Source organism: Vidua macroura, chromosome 8 (assembly GCF_024509145.1).
Source record: "Vidua macroura isolate BioBank_ID:100142 chromosome 8, ASM2450914v1, whole genome shotgun sequence".
Lineage (NCBI taxonomy): Eukaryota > Metazoa > Chordata > Aves > Passeriformes > Viduidae > Vidua > Vidua macroura.
Genome location: NC_071578.1, coordinates 3,048,107 through 3,063,219, shown reverse-complemented (window position 1 = coordinate 3,063,219; position 15,113 = coordinate 3,048,107). Strand labels below are relative to the sequence as shown.

General features: G+C 44.9%; 1 protein-coding gene across 1 annotated transcript in view; it reads right to left on the bottom strand.

Moving 5' to 3' along the window:
• Positions 1-15,113, bottom strand: part of ADAM12 (ADAM metallopeptidase domain 12) — a 178,135-nt gene that overhangs the window by 19,977 nt on the left and 143,045 nt on the right. Inside the window, exons 12-14 of the mRNA XM_053983972.1 lie at positions 9,877-10,054; positions 4,975-5,064; positions 3,475-3,670 (exon numbers count right to left, since the gene is read on the bottom strand). Of these exons, the coding sequence (XP_053839947.1) occupies positions 3,475-3,670; positions 4,975-5,064; positions 9,877-10,054 (464 nt within the window). The remainder of the gene's footprint in view (positions 1-3,474; positions 3,671-4,974; positions 5,065-9,876; positions 10,055-15,113) is intronic.

Genomic DNA, 15,113 nt, shown 5'->3' with positions numbered 1-15,113 from the left:
CCCAAAATAATTTTTTCCCACTTTTTTCCCACTTGGGGAAATACAGTGAAAAAAACTGACAAACTTCCCTAAAGAATACTTTTCTTGCCAATGTAGAAAAAGCCATGAGTTTAAAGTTGAGAAACGTCTGTTCCTTGGTAATCAATGATGTCTCTGTCTTGAGCAGCTCTATCAGTGTATCTGTTTCTCCTGGAAAATGCCAGTGCAGTCACAGCCACCACACAAAGCATCACCACTGCTGTCACTGCTATCAATAGGTCAGATCAGTGCAATCTGATATTTTTGAATATGGACCAAAAAAAAGGTCACCAGCAGTTCCTGCTCCCCAAGGATAAAAATGACATGAATTATGGAGAGAATGGAAAACTCTGGGTGTTCTGGGAGAAGACTGGAATCAACCTGGGCTCTGAGAGGAATTCATGGCTATTTTCAGAGGTTGTCCCCAGGAGCTCCTCCCTTCTCCTTCCCACCAAGCTTTCCATGCAGATAAGAAAGAGCAGGAAAAAATTTCCTTTATTTTATCTGAACCACTGTGTTGAGAGTAACAAAAACAACCCCAAGGAAATGCAAGTGCTTTTCTGGAAACAAGTTCCTACTGCTCAGCCTAATGTAAACAAGCTCTGACAGTGTTCATCATTTTCCTTTAAATAGATCTAAAAACATGAAGATTGACATTTATCATCAGGCTTCTGGACATCTGTAACCTGATGAATAAAGAAAGATGTACAAGGGAAGACATTAGTAAGGAATTCAATATACTGAATATTGTTTTAGGAAAAGTGATTGTATTTTGTTTTGCATGGATTCCTCCTACTGGGAAGAAGAAAATAAGGAGAGAATGAAAATGAATTGTAATATGATTTTTCTTTAGAGGGGAGAATTTTTTTTTTAAAACCACAAAACTATTTCACTCCAACACAGGCAGTTGTTAAAAACAGTTCTAGCAGACACAACAACCCGGTAAAAGGTTCCAATGTATATTTTTGATACAAAGTCCAGAGACAACATCTTAGAATGTCAAATCTCTCTTTGTGCTGCAAGCAAAGCTGCAAAGACGTGTCGTTTTTTTAATCTGTACCATTATATTTTTTTAACTGCATGAGTTCCCCACCTCTCTTCTTATTCCACCCCAAATTTGCTCATACTTCAGCCAGATGTGTGATAGAGCAGTGGATATTCACATCCCTAGTCTTTAAATCCAGAATATAGGCATTATTTGAAGTGTCCAAGGCCAGCTAGACAGGGCTTGGAGCAACCTGGTCTAGTGCAAGGTGTCCCTGCTCGTGGCAGGGGGTGGAATGACATGATCTCTAATGTCCCTTCCAGCCAAAATCACTCTGGGATTTTGGGTTTATTTTTAATTTATGCTTCCAAAAACGTAGCAAGAATTAAGACTTTCATTTCAGGTTTGGTCATGTCCCATCCTCCCTATTTAAAATCCTTATCCTTGGGCCTTCCCAAGACAAAACCAAAGGGTATTCCAGCCAAAGTCTGTTTGAGCTCTGTTCTTAACACAACATCTGTCTCATAAACAGACTCCCACAGCCTGGAGCCTCCACGCCCGGCAGTGCCCGTATCAAACAGTCCCAAGAAGGAAGGCAGGAAAGAATTAGGGGATCCCAGGGCTTTGGTGGAATTGCTGTGTTAGGAAGCAGACCTGGCAAGGAGCTGCAGCAATGCTGCTCCCTGACCTTTAGAGGAATTTTTCTCAGCCACTGAAACCACAAACTTCCTAACCAAGTAACTTTCCACGGCATGGGAAAGTAGTTCAGGAGGAGATTTTTTGCTTTCTACATGAGAAAATGTGTCTGTATCCAGGGATTAGAAGTCCCAGCCTGACTAAGGCTGGAGGCTATAATTGTCCATGGCTCTGTGAGCCCGTATCGACTCTACGACGCGCGTGGGATTCGGGGGAGTGGAGCACAGGCACACTTTGTTCCACGTGAGGAGTTCAGTTCTGAGCTGGAACTCCTCCTGAACGTGTTCTTACACCCACGTGGCCAGGCTGACCTGCTGTCTGTACCACTGGGGCTGCTTCTTGAGATGCTTTAATGCTCTTTTAAAGGGAGATTGCAAAAAGTCCATGTTCTCTGGGAAGGAAACAGATAAATTCTTCAGTGGTGTTCTGGGGAGGGTTTTGACCAAGGGAAACATCTGTGTGCCATTATATTGATACAGAAGTTTTGGAGCAGAGTTAGAGATATTGAATGGAATTGAAAGAGGCTGAAATATTAGTTTAAAAGAAATAATTACACCTATCTCTAAGTAATGATTCTCCTTAGGAGAGGTAAATGTTTTTCAAATTTGAGGTGGAAGGTCGGAGATGCTGAAGGAGACATGATTTGGATTCATACCAAAATGCTGAGTTAATACTTGCATTTCAGTGGAAGGGTCACAGGGCTTTATAGAAAGGTGAACAGCTTTCCTGGGACAGATGTTGAGAACAACTCAAGAACTCATGTTAACAGATTTCTGCAAAAAAGGGAGCAAATTCCCATGGGAGAATAAACCCCTTTCTGCTTCAGTGCACACCCTGCTAAAAGCACTGTCAGGAGGCAGTTTCCAGGTGACACCAGTTAACAAAATACACACAATGATCCAAAAATATCATGTTAGTGTCAAAATCTGAGCCCTGGCTGGGGATGGAGCAGACACATCTGTTTTGCAGATGAGCTGTTTGGAGCACAGGAGGAAGCTCACACAGCAGCCTGAAAAGGGCTCTGATTTCAACCTGCCAGGAGTGTTCAGCACTTTGTGGGGTGACATCAGGCCTTATCAAAGTCAGGAGGAAATGATTTGTCTAAGTTCACCTATCCATTTGCAGCGTGTTGCAGCACGAGCCTCGTTACCTCCTGCTGCGAGAAACGAACACGACAGCAAATCAAGGCTGGAATGAATCACCCAGAGATTCCCTCATTATTCAAATAGCTACAGATTGGTGCTGCATCCTCCAGATCTTTATTCCCCCCCTCAAGCCTCTGTCAGACCTGTGTCCCTGTGCTGGTGATGCCTTGTGAAGGTTGCCCTAGAGCAGAGGGTGGACAGAGCTAAAGAATAAAGCAGGGATTTATTAGAAGGCCTCAATGGATCCACCTTGGGCAGCACAAGAGTCCAGGCAGGGTTACACCCAGGATGAACCCAAAATGGTCACAAAATGGACAACTGGTCACAGGGTCTCACACTTTTATGAGTTCTGCTCTATTTGCATATTGGAGTTCATTGTCCCATTCCAGCTTTAGCCCATGCAATCCCATCCTGCTTGTTTTTCTCTCCCCAGCCCACATTATTTGTGCTCTTGGACCTGAGATTTGGATCATTTGTCCTTGGTGCCCAGCTGGAGCAGGAATTGTTTTGTCTCCCTGCTCTGTGCAGAGAGCTCACCATCCCCTGAGATGAAGCTCAGACCCACACACTAAAGCAGCAGAGAATCTGAAAAATAGAAAAGTTAAAACCTGTGGCATCTCTGGCACTCACCTGGGCCCCAGAGGGTGATGCACTGCTGCTCGTGGGTCTGGCAGATGCCGTTGTAGCAGTAGCCATCCACCCCGTGGCACGCGTGCCCGTCGTGCAGGTAAACGTTGGCCGGGCACTGCGGGCTGGCCCCCGTGCAGAACTCGGGCAGATCACAGGAATTGCTCGACTCTCTGCAAGAAATCCCCGCTGGTTTGAGCTGCAAAACAAACAGAACTTCAACGGCCGTGCCGTGCCTGGGTCAGCCCTGCAGCACAGGAACAGATTTCCCCACTGGCCCGGCCCCAGCTGGCTGCAGAGGACAGGGCAGGGATTCCACAGCTCTGCGTGCACGGATCTGAGCCATGCTGGGAGGCTTTGGCAGGAAGGAGCGTCAGATGAAGCTGCACATGTGGCTCACATGGCTCAAGACAGAAGGCAACCCCAGCCCTGATGTTTGCAGGTGGCTCCTTCATCGTGTCTGAGCACAAGAACTCTGGAAAGGAGGACCTGGAGCACTGGGCAAAAGTCAGATCAGAGACCTTTCCATGCAGGGTGGCTGATCACAGAACACTGTGCTGTGTTAGGGCTCAGGAAGCCACCAGCCCACTTGAGTGTGGATTCAGATGCCCAACAATTCCCAGCTTGGAAGGTTCAATTCAATGATCTTAAATAGCTCTTGAACATGAATGGATCTATGGAGTCACCATTTCCTCGTGGAAATGTTGTTGTGATGGGCATCAAGATCTCCTCAAACTTAGTTACAAGATTAGTCCATGTAACTGTCTGTCCTGTACCGATTTCCATGGAAAATGATATTTGTTTTGTAATTGATGGTAGAACGTGCCAGTCTGAACATTCACACCTCAACAGCAGCCACAAAAGTTGGGTCTGCTCAGGGAGAATTTTAATCACATTGCCTTTGGTAAAAAGCAAAGGACACGAAGATAGATTGATCTTGCTAAAAAGCAATTCCTGGCTGTGGGGATCCCTTGCTGCTCCAAGCTCATGGATTGCCACACACAACCTGCTGGATGCTTTATTAACCCACAGGAAAGGGATGGTCTGAGAATTCAAGCAGGTAAATGCCTGTGGTAAGTTGACTTTTATAGAGTGTTAGGAGACCACAACAGCTGATGATCTGCTATTGAAAATACATATGCTGTTGATAGAATTAATAATTTAAGAGCCTTCCCCAAAAAATGAAGGTTAAGCATTTAATGACTGCTTGCCATGTAAGAATGAGAAAAATTAAAGCACATAAAAGTTCATGAAAAAGAAGTTTTGCATGAGCAACTGAAGTAGCCACAAAAAGCACAGGGACAATTTAAAAAAATGTGTTGATCTGCTCTTTCAATAATTTATATTTTGGGAATTTTTTAATTGCTCACATGACACGCGAGTGTCTTAATGCTTATCAATACCAATTTACTTATCCTCCATCATTGCTTACTGCACTGAAGCAGGGAAAAATGCAGAGTTCTGCCCTCCCCACCCCAAAGAGAGACATTTCCCGTGGTTCACCTGGCAGTCCTCGCAGCAGAGCCCATGTGCACACACTGCTCCCGGGTTCAAGGCACAGGTGGTTGCGTTACAGCACCGGTTTGTACATTCCTGGATGGATTTGGAGGGTAAATTTAGAGCAGACAACGTGCAGTCACAATGAGCTGTAAATCAAGAGGCTGCCTATAAGCTCTGCCAAGAAAAGCTGGGCATGAAATCATGAATTATGCATGAAATTCGACAACCTGATCCAAACAGCCTTGTCTGCCCTCACATTCAACAAGCCCAAGAAGTGTAGTAAAACCAGAGGAGCTGCTGAGGAGGGCTGGTTTATTCCAGCTATGGATCTAATCCCAAATGTCACAAACAACCCAAGCACGCTGACACCAGCCCTGATAGAGCACTGGGGTGTTTTATTTCCACAGGAACCAGTGGAATGATTCCACTGCCTCCAGAGAGGATCCAGGAGCTGGGCTGCTGCTGCTGCTGAGCATCACGACCACAGCTCTGTTTTGTGATAGCTGCTGGCCAGGCTCCTGTTTGGATGGAGGCTGGGGCTGCCACAGAGGAAGACAACGACATGATTCCATGTAATCCCTTATCAGAGCACACCAGTAATAGAGCTGTGAGATATGGAATGAGCATGAATTGCAGCCTCACTCACTGATACATCCCAATTTCACACTTGTGGATTAGATGGTGCCGTGTGTGGGCTCCTGCAAACTTTATTGTCAGTAGAACGAGCTCGTAAGGAGCCTCAGAAAAGAATGGATTTGTTTTTCCAAGATAATGCCCACAAGCTGCAAGCTACACCAGCTGAGCTGGAATCTCATCTCTCTCACAGAAGTAGCAGCAGATAAAATTGCTCTTCAGCTGTGTTAAGTCTGTTTGACTTAGCAAGGGATCACTGACAGCAGAGGGAACACAGGAGGAATGAGTGGGTTAGAGTGATGTTCACAGCCTCTTGTTACTTCCCTGGCTTCTGAAAGCTTCCCAACTGGAAGGCAGCGTTAGCACTGACTCACCAGCAAAAAAAACCAGGAGGATTCTCAGCATTTCACTGTTTTTTAGGTATTATCCTCCTGGATGTACAAAGCCAACTGTGCTCTGAAGCAGAGGAACAACTTCCTGCTCCTGTTTTTGCTCACCGGAAGGCAGCGGGCTACGGAAATATTCCTGTGCAGCTGCTGCATGTCAGGAGTAACATTCCTCTGCACAGAAGCACGTTTTATCAATTCACCTCAGAAACAATTTGAGATAAGCAGGATGGAGTGTCAGCCCCATTAAGGTCCTTCTGAAACAGCTGCAATACCCCATCCTCTGGCCCCACAGCAGCGTTCAGCATTCCACAGGCAGACTGGGATAAAGACACAGCTCTTGGAGAGGTGTTTCAGCAGCCTCTGATATTTCCAATTTCTACCTCACTTACTGCTCATTGTAGGGAATGAGCTTGGTAAACAGTTTTTGTGCCTGGGCTATCAAATTGTCAGGAATGATTTTAACATAAACAAGCAAAAAAACAAGCAAGGCTCACCAGGCTTTTGGAGGATGGAGGCTGCCACCTGAAATTACTGCTGTGCTGGAGTTGGTTGTTATTATTATTATTATTAGTTATTATTGATAACAACAGCAGTGATGGGAGGAGGTTTCTCAGTGTGGCTCTCCTGGCTCTTCAGAGGAACCAGAGCAGCCCAACCCCAGAACAATTCCAGTACCACCTATGTGATATCAGGCTCTGTCCTGCGGACAGGACACCTGGTTTTCCCTCTCTCTTTTCTAAGAAGACAGGACAGACCCCACTGGGTCAGCCCATAACTCCTTTGTCCTTGTGTCCCCCTGAGAGCAGCCAGCAGAAGGTGTTCAAGGACACTGACACCTTCCCAGTCTCCTGCCCTTTCCCTTTGCTTTCCCTTGGCTCCACAGGCATTTTTAGCACCTGTAAGAGTCAGAGTAAAGGAACTCACAGGTAACCAACACAATCAGGGCAGCAGCTCCTTCTGCTTGTTTGAAACCTGCCATTTTCTGACTTCATCTGCTCATTTCTTATGAGGGACAATCAATCTCTCCTCTCTCACCCTTTCCATTCCCCTCACGATTTTATCAGCTTATGCTGCATTTTCCTTCATTTTCTTCTTTTCCAGCCAGAGCCCTTTCGAAACTTTGAACCACCTTATTGCTTTTCTCTCAATCTTTTTTCACTCTGCTTTATCCTCCCTGGGATCAGGGAGGGGTAGGGAAAACCTGCACAAGCAGTTTCAGGTGCAGCAGATTTATAGAGGTCTGCTGGTGCTTTGTTTTGTTTCCCTATTTCTCTCCTAGTACTTTCTAACAGCCTATTTACCTTTTAGACCACTCCTGAGCACTGGGCTGACATTTTCATGAGACTATTTATTGCAATATGAAGTCTTGTTCCTCCATGGTCAGAGTCAGCTCAGAGTCCATCATCTTCTTTGTGTTTTTGGAACGTGCATCAGTCCTCAGTGAATCCCATTTCTCATCTTAATGCCTGTTCCAGCTGCCTCAGAAGGTTTCTTTGCAGTCCTTCACAGCTAGTTTTCATCTTTAGCAGCCTAACTAATATCATCAGCAAATTAAAGACTATTCCTCTTCCCAGGCTGTTTATGAAAATGCTGAGTTGTGTAGTCCCAGGACACATCTCATGGATACAGCACAGCAGATCTGCCACTGCATGAAATGGGTGATTTACACCTGGTTGTATTTCTTATCTTTCAACCCATTTTTTGCCCAGGCAGTTTTCTCTCCTTTACAGCTGCTCAATCTCCCACGGAAGCTTTGGTGAAAGGTTTGGTCCAAAGCCTCTCTGAACCCCTCACAGGCTGCAGTGACAGCCCTGTCCCTTTCCATCCACTTGTTGAGTTCTTCAGAGCACTGTGATGGATGTGCAAGACAAGATTTTGTAAGACAAGAATTTGTAAGACAAGAGTTGCTGGCACAAAAGCCGTGTTGACTCGTCCCTGGCATGTCACAGCTGTTTGGGCACTCGCTCCTAATTACATTTGCAATTTGTCTGACTTCTGAGTTAGCAATTTGTAGTTTTCTGTTCCTCCTTGCAGCTGGTTATAAAAGACACATTTTCATCTTTCAAGGACCGAGGATTTTTACTTCTCTTCATTCTTTTATCTATCTATAATTTACATTAGCCCTCCTTCCACAGACACTCCAGCACATCAGGCATTTTTGGTCATATAATCTAAAATTGTTAGGATCATAAAATCATAGAATGGTTTGTAGTTGAAGAGACCAAAAGTCATCCAGCTCCTCCCCCTATCCCAGGGTGCTCCAAGCCCCAATGTCCAACCTGGCCTTGGGCACTTTCAGGGATCCAGGGCCTCCCCACCCTCACAGAAGAATTTAATCCTAACATCACTTATTCTTAGAATACTGCAACAGCATGGACAGAACTCAGCTGGTACAAATGACTGGGCAGTGAATTAGTAACTAATCACACAGGTTTTTCTGGAACCACTCAGGTTAGAGCAGTAAATCCTAAATAAATTTAATTCCACCCAAGCTGCATTTTTCCCCCCAATATAACTAAAAAGACAAAAAAGACAGAAAGAGGCAAATCAAGGCAGTGCTTGCTGACACTAAGTGGCTTTGACTTGAAAAGGTATCACTAATGTTCAGAAATGAAAACAAGAAAGATAACAGGGTTAGAAAGACATTTGCAAGCTGCTTGAACTCTATTGACTTTAAACAAGGAGATAAGTCTGCTTCCTCCAACCTTGCTACCCTCAAGAGTGAGTGAAGTGTCAGGAAATCCTCACTTGGACAAACCCAATACATTCCATAGGCAGGATGCAGCAATATCTTGCTGCTTTAACTGCCCCCATCTCTTTTGTCTGTAGCTCCCTATTTATCACAGGAAACAAATCCCTGATCTGCTGCTGCCTTTAATTCAGATAATCAGAGAGAAGTTCAATACAGCCAATGAGGACAGGATGTAAAAGGGATAAGGATGCCAGCTCGGATATTATTTGACCCCCAGGTTTTGCCTATCTCCTGCTGATCTGAGCAGTCCTCTGACACATCCACTAAACAAAATGGAACAATCTTTGAAGCAGCAGCAATCTGTTTGGGAGGCAATGAAGGCTCTTTCTGTTGGGAGGTAATTGGCTAGAGGGAAAGAAAAATCCTACAGTGAAGGAGGGAAAGGTCTTGCACCTCAAAACTGAAGCTGCAATGAAAAATACCTGGTCAATATTAATATTTCTATTTACATAGTGTTATATATATGGATAGTGAGGCCCTGGCACAGGGTGCCCAGAGCAGCTGTGGCTGCCCCTGGAGCCCTGGAAGTGCCCAAGGCCAGGCTGGACACTGGGGCTGGGAGAACCTGGGACAGTGGAAATTGTCCCTGCCCATGGCAGGGGGGGAATGTGATTATCCTCATGGTCCCCTCCAACCCAAACCATTCTATGATTGCACAGTTTCTATGGTTATATTGACATAAATTAGAAATAAATATAAATATAAATATAAATATAAATATAAATATAAATATAAATATAAAGTGGCTTCTGATTGACAGAAACAAACCTTCAACTAATGCATGTTTGCATGAGAAATTTGAGCCAAGTTCTCAAACTTCTTTTGAGTTTAGCTGATTAGTAATGTTGAAAGGAACTTCTAGGAACATGAGGTCATGGCCAGTCTGCTGGACAAGCCAGAGTTTGCTCCCTAAGGATGAACTGAGCACATTCTTAACTCAAGCCCTGCTTAAACTTCACCACCTTGAATACACTCCAGACTCCCTGCACTTCTGAGGCTGTGAGGTTTAAGCTGATGGGATGGAAGCAGAGAAGGCAGAGCTCTGTTTTACACCAAACACACCAAACCAACCCTGCACTGCCAAAACCCTGCAGGCAGGACATGAGCAGTAACTCCCAGGTGGTGTCTTACCTCAGGCTCCCCGCAGTCACACTCCTCTCCATCTTCCACGTAGCCATTCCCACACTTCTGGCCACCAAAGGACTCCTTGACTTCAGGCAGGTTAAAGAGACACATTCCCACTCCTTTCTCCAGGCTGTTTTCCAGGTCCTTTCTACTGCAGCTGCTGAAGACCATGGGGAATGGATAGCTGGAGAAAACCCACATGGAGACAAAAGGAGGGTTGTTAGATGAGATGAAAACCTCTCTCTCCTGTCACACCGGTGATATTTTAGCACATTTGTGCCTTAACCAGAAGACTGTGCTCACTTTTTATCACACAGAATTGAGATACAGCAATTCACTGTGAAATTGAGCTCAACCCATTATTAATAATAATAATAATAATTTCTGACTCTGAGTAAGGGAATTTTCACTTTTTCACTTCAATTTGTAGCTGCTGTTAAGTATTGGAAGTGTTCACATTTGAAATTCCATCTCTCTCTTTTGCTTATGGAGTTATAATGCAAATTATGATTATGAGCCTAAAGAAATGCTGGGTTTGCAAGTAGTATCCTGCATTTGCAGGACTGCAAAAGATCCTAATTCTTCTTGGAAAATTCAGCCTCAAATGGCAAATTCATTCATCTTGTTCTGCAGAATGACAAACTTCCTGCTCTTTTCAGGAAAAAAAAAAATAGGAAAAAACCCACTGTTACTTGATAAGAGCCTGCTTCTGCAATTCATCAAAGCTGAGCTTGGCAACTGCGTGATTAAAGCAAAGACAGTTCTTATTTTAAACCAGCAGGAGTGCATACTGCAAATATTCCTGTTTGGAATTCCCAGTGCTGAGTGCAGGTTGGGCCCTGCTGTGCAGACACGTACCAGCTCCCAGTCCTTTTGCAAAACACCCAGACAGAGAGGACAGAATGGTCCCGTGCAGTACAAATGCCAGCAGGGAATTGGTGTTTTTCTCGGGCAGAACTCAATTCCATTTCTGCTGATGAACGTTTGCAGCTTGCCTCACAGATAAAGGACCGAGTGACAGCCGGGCCTGGCTATGGCACGGTGTCCTTGATGCCTTGAGGAGCTGGAGAGAGGCTAGATGGAGCTCAGAGGAATAAAGTGGAAATTTATTGAAGAGCCTTCAAAGGCCACACCCTGGCAGTGCCCGGTGGAAGCAAAAGAGCTTGCTCACGGGATCTCACATTTTTATAGGTTTTAGTCCATTTGCATACAGGAGTTAACTGTCCAATTAACAGCTTCAAATGATGAAGTTTCATCCTCCTTGCTTGCTTGCCCACCCTCTTCTTTTCACATTGTTTGTGCTTTGGGCCTGAAGTTTGAAGAGATTGTCCTTGAGTCTCCAGCTGGAACAGGATTGTTTTGGCTCCACCACCCCATGAAAAGATCCTAGTGACACTTCATAGAAAGCTAAAGCTGCACACCAAAACAGAAGAGAAAAACTCAGAACCCAAGGTATCATCCTAAGGGCTGCTGTGACAGCTCTGTGCTGAGATGTCATGGAACCAGAGTCATGGAACAGTTTGGGCTGGAACAGGACGTGGAGACCATTTCATTCCTCCTCCAGGGGCACCTGCCACTATCCCAGGCTGCTCCAAGCCCTGCCAGCCTGGCCTTGGACACTTCCTGTGGCTGCTCCATCCACAGCTTCTCTGGGCAACCCGTGCCAGGGCCTCCCCACCTTCACAGGGAACAATTTTCCAAAAATCTCATGCCCACTTTGAATTGCACTGAATCTGTGTCACAAACACGGTGTAAAACAGCTCCTCCCCTCAGACTGATACCTTTGTCCCTCCCTGGTCCAGCAGTAGCTCAACATTTCAGCAGCTCAGGAGCCAACCTGGCAATTTCACTTTACTCACTGAGTGCTTTGTGGCACCCACGTGTTATTAGGATTGTTATCTTTGCAGACAAGCAAGATAACAGATAGAAATTCTGCACTGCTGAACTTCAGACTTCCATTAATCTCCCGGTGTTTCTGATATCCTCAGATGAAAAGCTTGTTTTGGGAATGATGATGCCCGTAGGTCTTAGAAAGGGATAATTTCTATTAAAAAGAAAGAAATGTTTGGCAACTACAAATGCAATAGAGCTTCCTATGCTGACATTAGGAAGTTAATTAGGATCTTCTAGAAGGTTATGGATACATTACAGAACAGAACATATTTTGTGCCTAGTTAAAATTACCTCTTTTACAGTTTCTTTTGCAATAAAACAGCCAGCTCATTGGAAAAGAACATAAACATGAGTCTGAAGAAGAAAATAATTTTCCAATATCACTATAGGGCTTGTCAAGTTAAACTAAACAGTTTTGAATTTCACTGACATATGACTTCAGAAAGCTAATAGGCATCTCCATGTAATAAGCTGATTGCTGGAAAATATCAATGTTTCAGCAAAATGACAGAGTCTAAGATAAATAAAGAAATTTCAGAATAGCAGGAGGCAGGAGCCAGGCTGTTAGCTGGGCCCCAAGGGAGGACAGGGAAGGTACTTGGAGTAATGGAACAGAAAATAAAGGCTCTTGGAAAACTACTGACCATTCTATAGTGAGCAATTGGAGATGTTCTTTACAGGGCACCACAAACTTCTGTCCTGCCCTCAGTGTGACTGAGAAGAAACCTCACAAAATTCTGTGTACGTGACTGCGAACAAGTAGATGGGTGCACATTCCTGCCAAACAGCAGGAAAAAACAAAGAAACCCAGATACATCTGACTGATAAATCCTGGTGAGAGCTTGATCAGCCAGGACCCTCATATCAAAGTGTGAATTAATGAACAGTGCATCATCCAGGCAAGATCTGCACTTCAGTGGCACAGGTTTGCTTTGCTACCCACTGGGGTGAGACCAGGAGACACACACCTCACAGGGAATGAAATCCACTCAGGAGCACAATTAATGCAGATTTCCACGTGACACCTCTCAGGCACACACAGATCACGAGGACAGCTCACCAGTCAAAACTATCACGTTTTAGGGCTGTTCCTCTGCATGCCTGGATTCCCAGGATCACTGGCATGGATGTGAGGTGTGCCTGTCCATCAGCAGGAGGGCAGAGTCCTCTCTCTGTGCCAGAGGTGAAATTGTGCCACTGCTGATGAATGAGCTTTATGTTTCCCCCACAAAAGGAACTTCAAGCTGTTTCCTATTTTGGACTCAGAGGTCCATTCATCTTCTGGCTTTTCCTGCTCCTGATGCCTGTTTCCTCAGCTGACATCAGTGCAGCACATGGTACATGATGACATTTCCTGAAACGCTTCTCCTTTACCAAGTCATCCTCAAATAAAGCAATAAAAACCCATAAATAAACCCAGCTGGTGGAAACAGAGAAACTTCAGGGTAACCACACCATGCAAGAGAAGGTCCCACATCAATTGGTGCCAATTGGTATTTCATTGGAAACTTGATTGAACTTTAATATGATATTCTCATACACAACCAGTCTTTTTTTTTTTGACCAATAAAGTTCCATGTAACAGCCACAGCACTTGACTGTTGTGATTTTAGACTGTATTTTGTCTGTCTTTGCAATTTTAGAGCTGCTTCATCAGAAGAATGAAATGCCTGGCAGATGGGATGGGAAGAGAAGTCACAGATATCAGATGTCAGAGGCATTCAAACCAATGTTTGAGTGGATCTGGAGCTCGTGAAAAATGCTAAAGGAATGGTGATGTGGAAGGAATTCATCCTCTGAACAAATGCAGGAGCTTCCTCCCACTACCCTGTAAAGAGGCTTCTGATCTCCCTGGAAGGAGCTGCCTTAGGGTGGGAGAAGGAAATGGGGTCTCCACAGTAAAGTCAGCCCTTGACCTGTCTCCAAAATTTCGGTGATACCTAAACAGAGACGTTTGTGCTTCCTGTGGTAACTCAGACACTTACTCTGTTGGAAACCAGCTCATAAATGCCACGAGAGAACATTCCAGAGGTAAAAAATTCATCTGCAGTCTTTATACTCCATTCATCTCCACTCAAGACATTTTCTGTTACAGATCCTTATTTTTTTTTTTACAGTTGGAAAGAGAAAGGACACTTTAGTCCAGCCTAACTCTTATTCCAAAATGCTGTGCCCCATGCATTTTTTACACTGTCTGAATCTGTAGATTTAATACACAATGGATCATTTTGTCAAACCGTTCTGGCTGTGGGTGCTACTCTACAGAACTCAAATTGTTCCCAGCACTTCCATCAGTCTCCTCAGTGGCTTTACAGCAAGGAAAATCACTTCAGTCTTTCTGCCCCTCTCGAATCCACAGCATTCCTTGGTGTCTCCTTGGTGCTTAAAACACGTGTTTAATCCCCAGCAACAAATATCCCAGTTTCCAACAAAAATAGCTTTGCCTGCTCCTGCAAATAAGACCTTCACAGCTGTCAGAGGATCCCTGGTAATCGATTCCTTGGGAAACAGAGCCTGGGCTTGTCCCATTCATTTATATTTCAAGCACTCCAGCCCTCCAAATGCCAGGTTCCTTTAGGCAGTTCTGCATTTAGCCTGTATTAGATGGCTCCTTCCATTAACTAAGTGAAGTGGCATCAGCACTCTGTCAAGTCCCATTTAAGAAGAGAGGATTCTTTGTACCAGCACCTCGTTGCCCAGCACAGGCTTCTTTTCTTTTTTTTTTTTTTTTTTTTTTTTTTCCCATGAAATATAGAAGCTCATCTCCGTCATCTCCATTTCAGAGGAATTCCCCTTCCTCAGGGGCTGAATGACAGGAGAGTACAAGCACAGGAACTGAGCCACTGCCCCAGAAAATTACAGGCTGGGGAGATGAGCCAGGCAGAGCACTGAGGAGAGGCAGTGGTGCTGACCCGTGCAGCTCACAGCAGATCAGCTGCACCTCCAGCACTGGTGCCACTGCTCAGGCTGCTGGCACGTTCCCATTCCTGTCCTCCCCACTGCTCCAGCTGGAATATGCCTGGAGGAGCACTGCCTTGAGCTGCAGGAGAGCCAAACCCCTCCAGCTGCATTGCAGCAGCACCTCAGGAAAGGTGGAACTCCTCTGGCTCCTCCAAATCCTGTCTGTCCACACCTCAGAACCTCGGGTCCACCTCCCCTGAGCTCCTCCACCATAAACCAGCACAGATTTGTCTGGTTCCCAGCCACTGAAGGGGTAACACAATGATTCTGAGAATTCTCTATCCGTTGCACAGGAGGATAAACTACAGGCTCACCATATCTTGAAAACATTTTGATTATTATGATTATCACTAGCCAATCTCACTTTCTATTTATTATTCAGTAGCTGC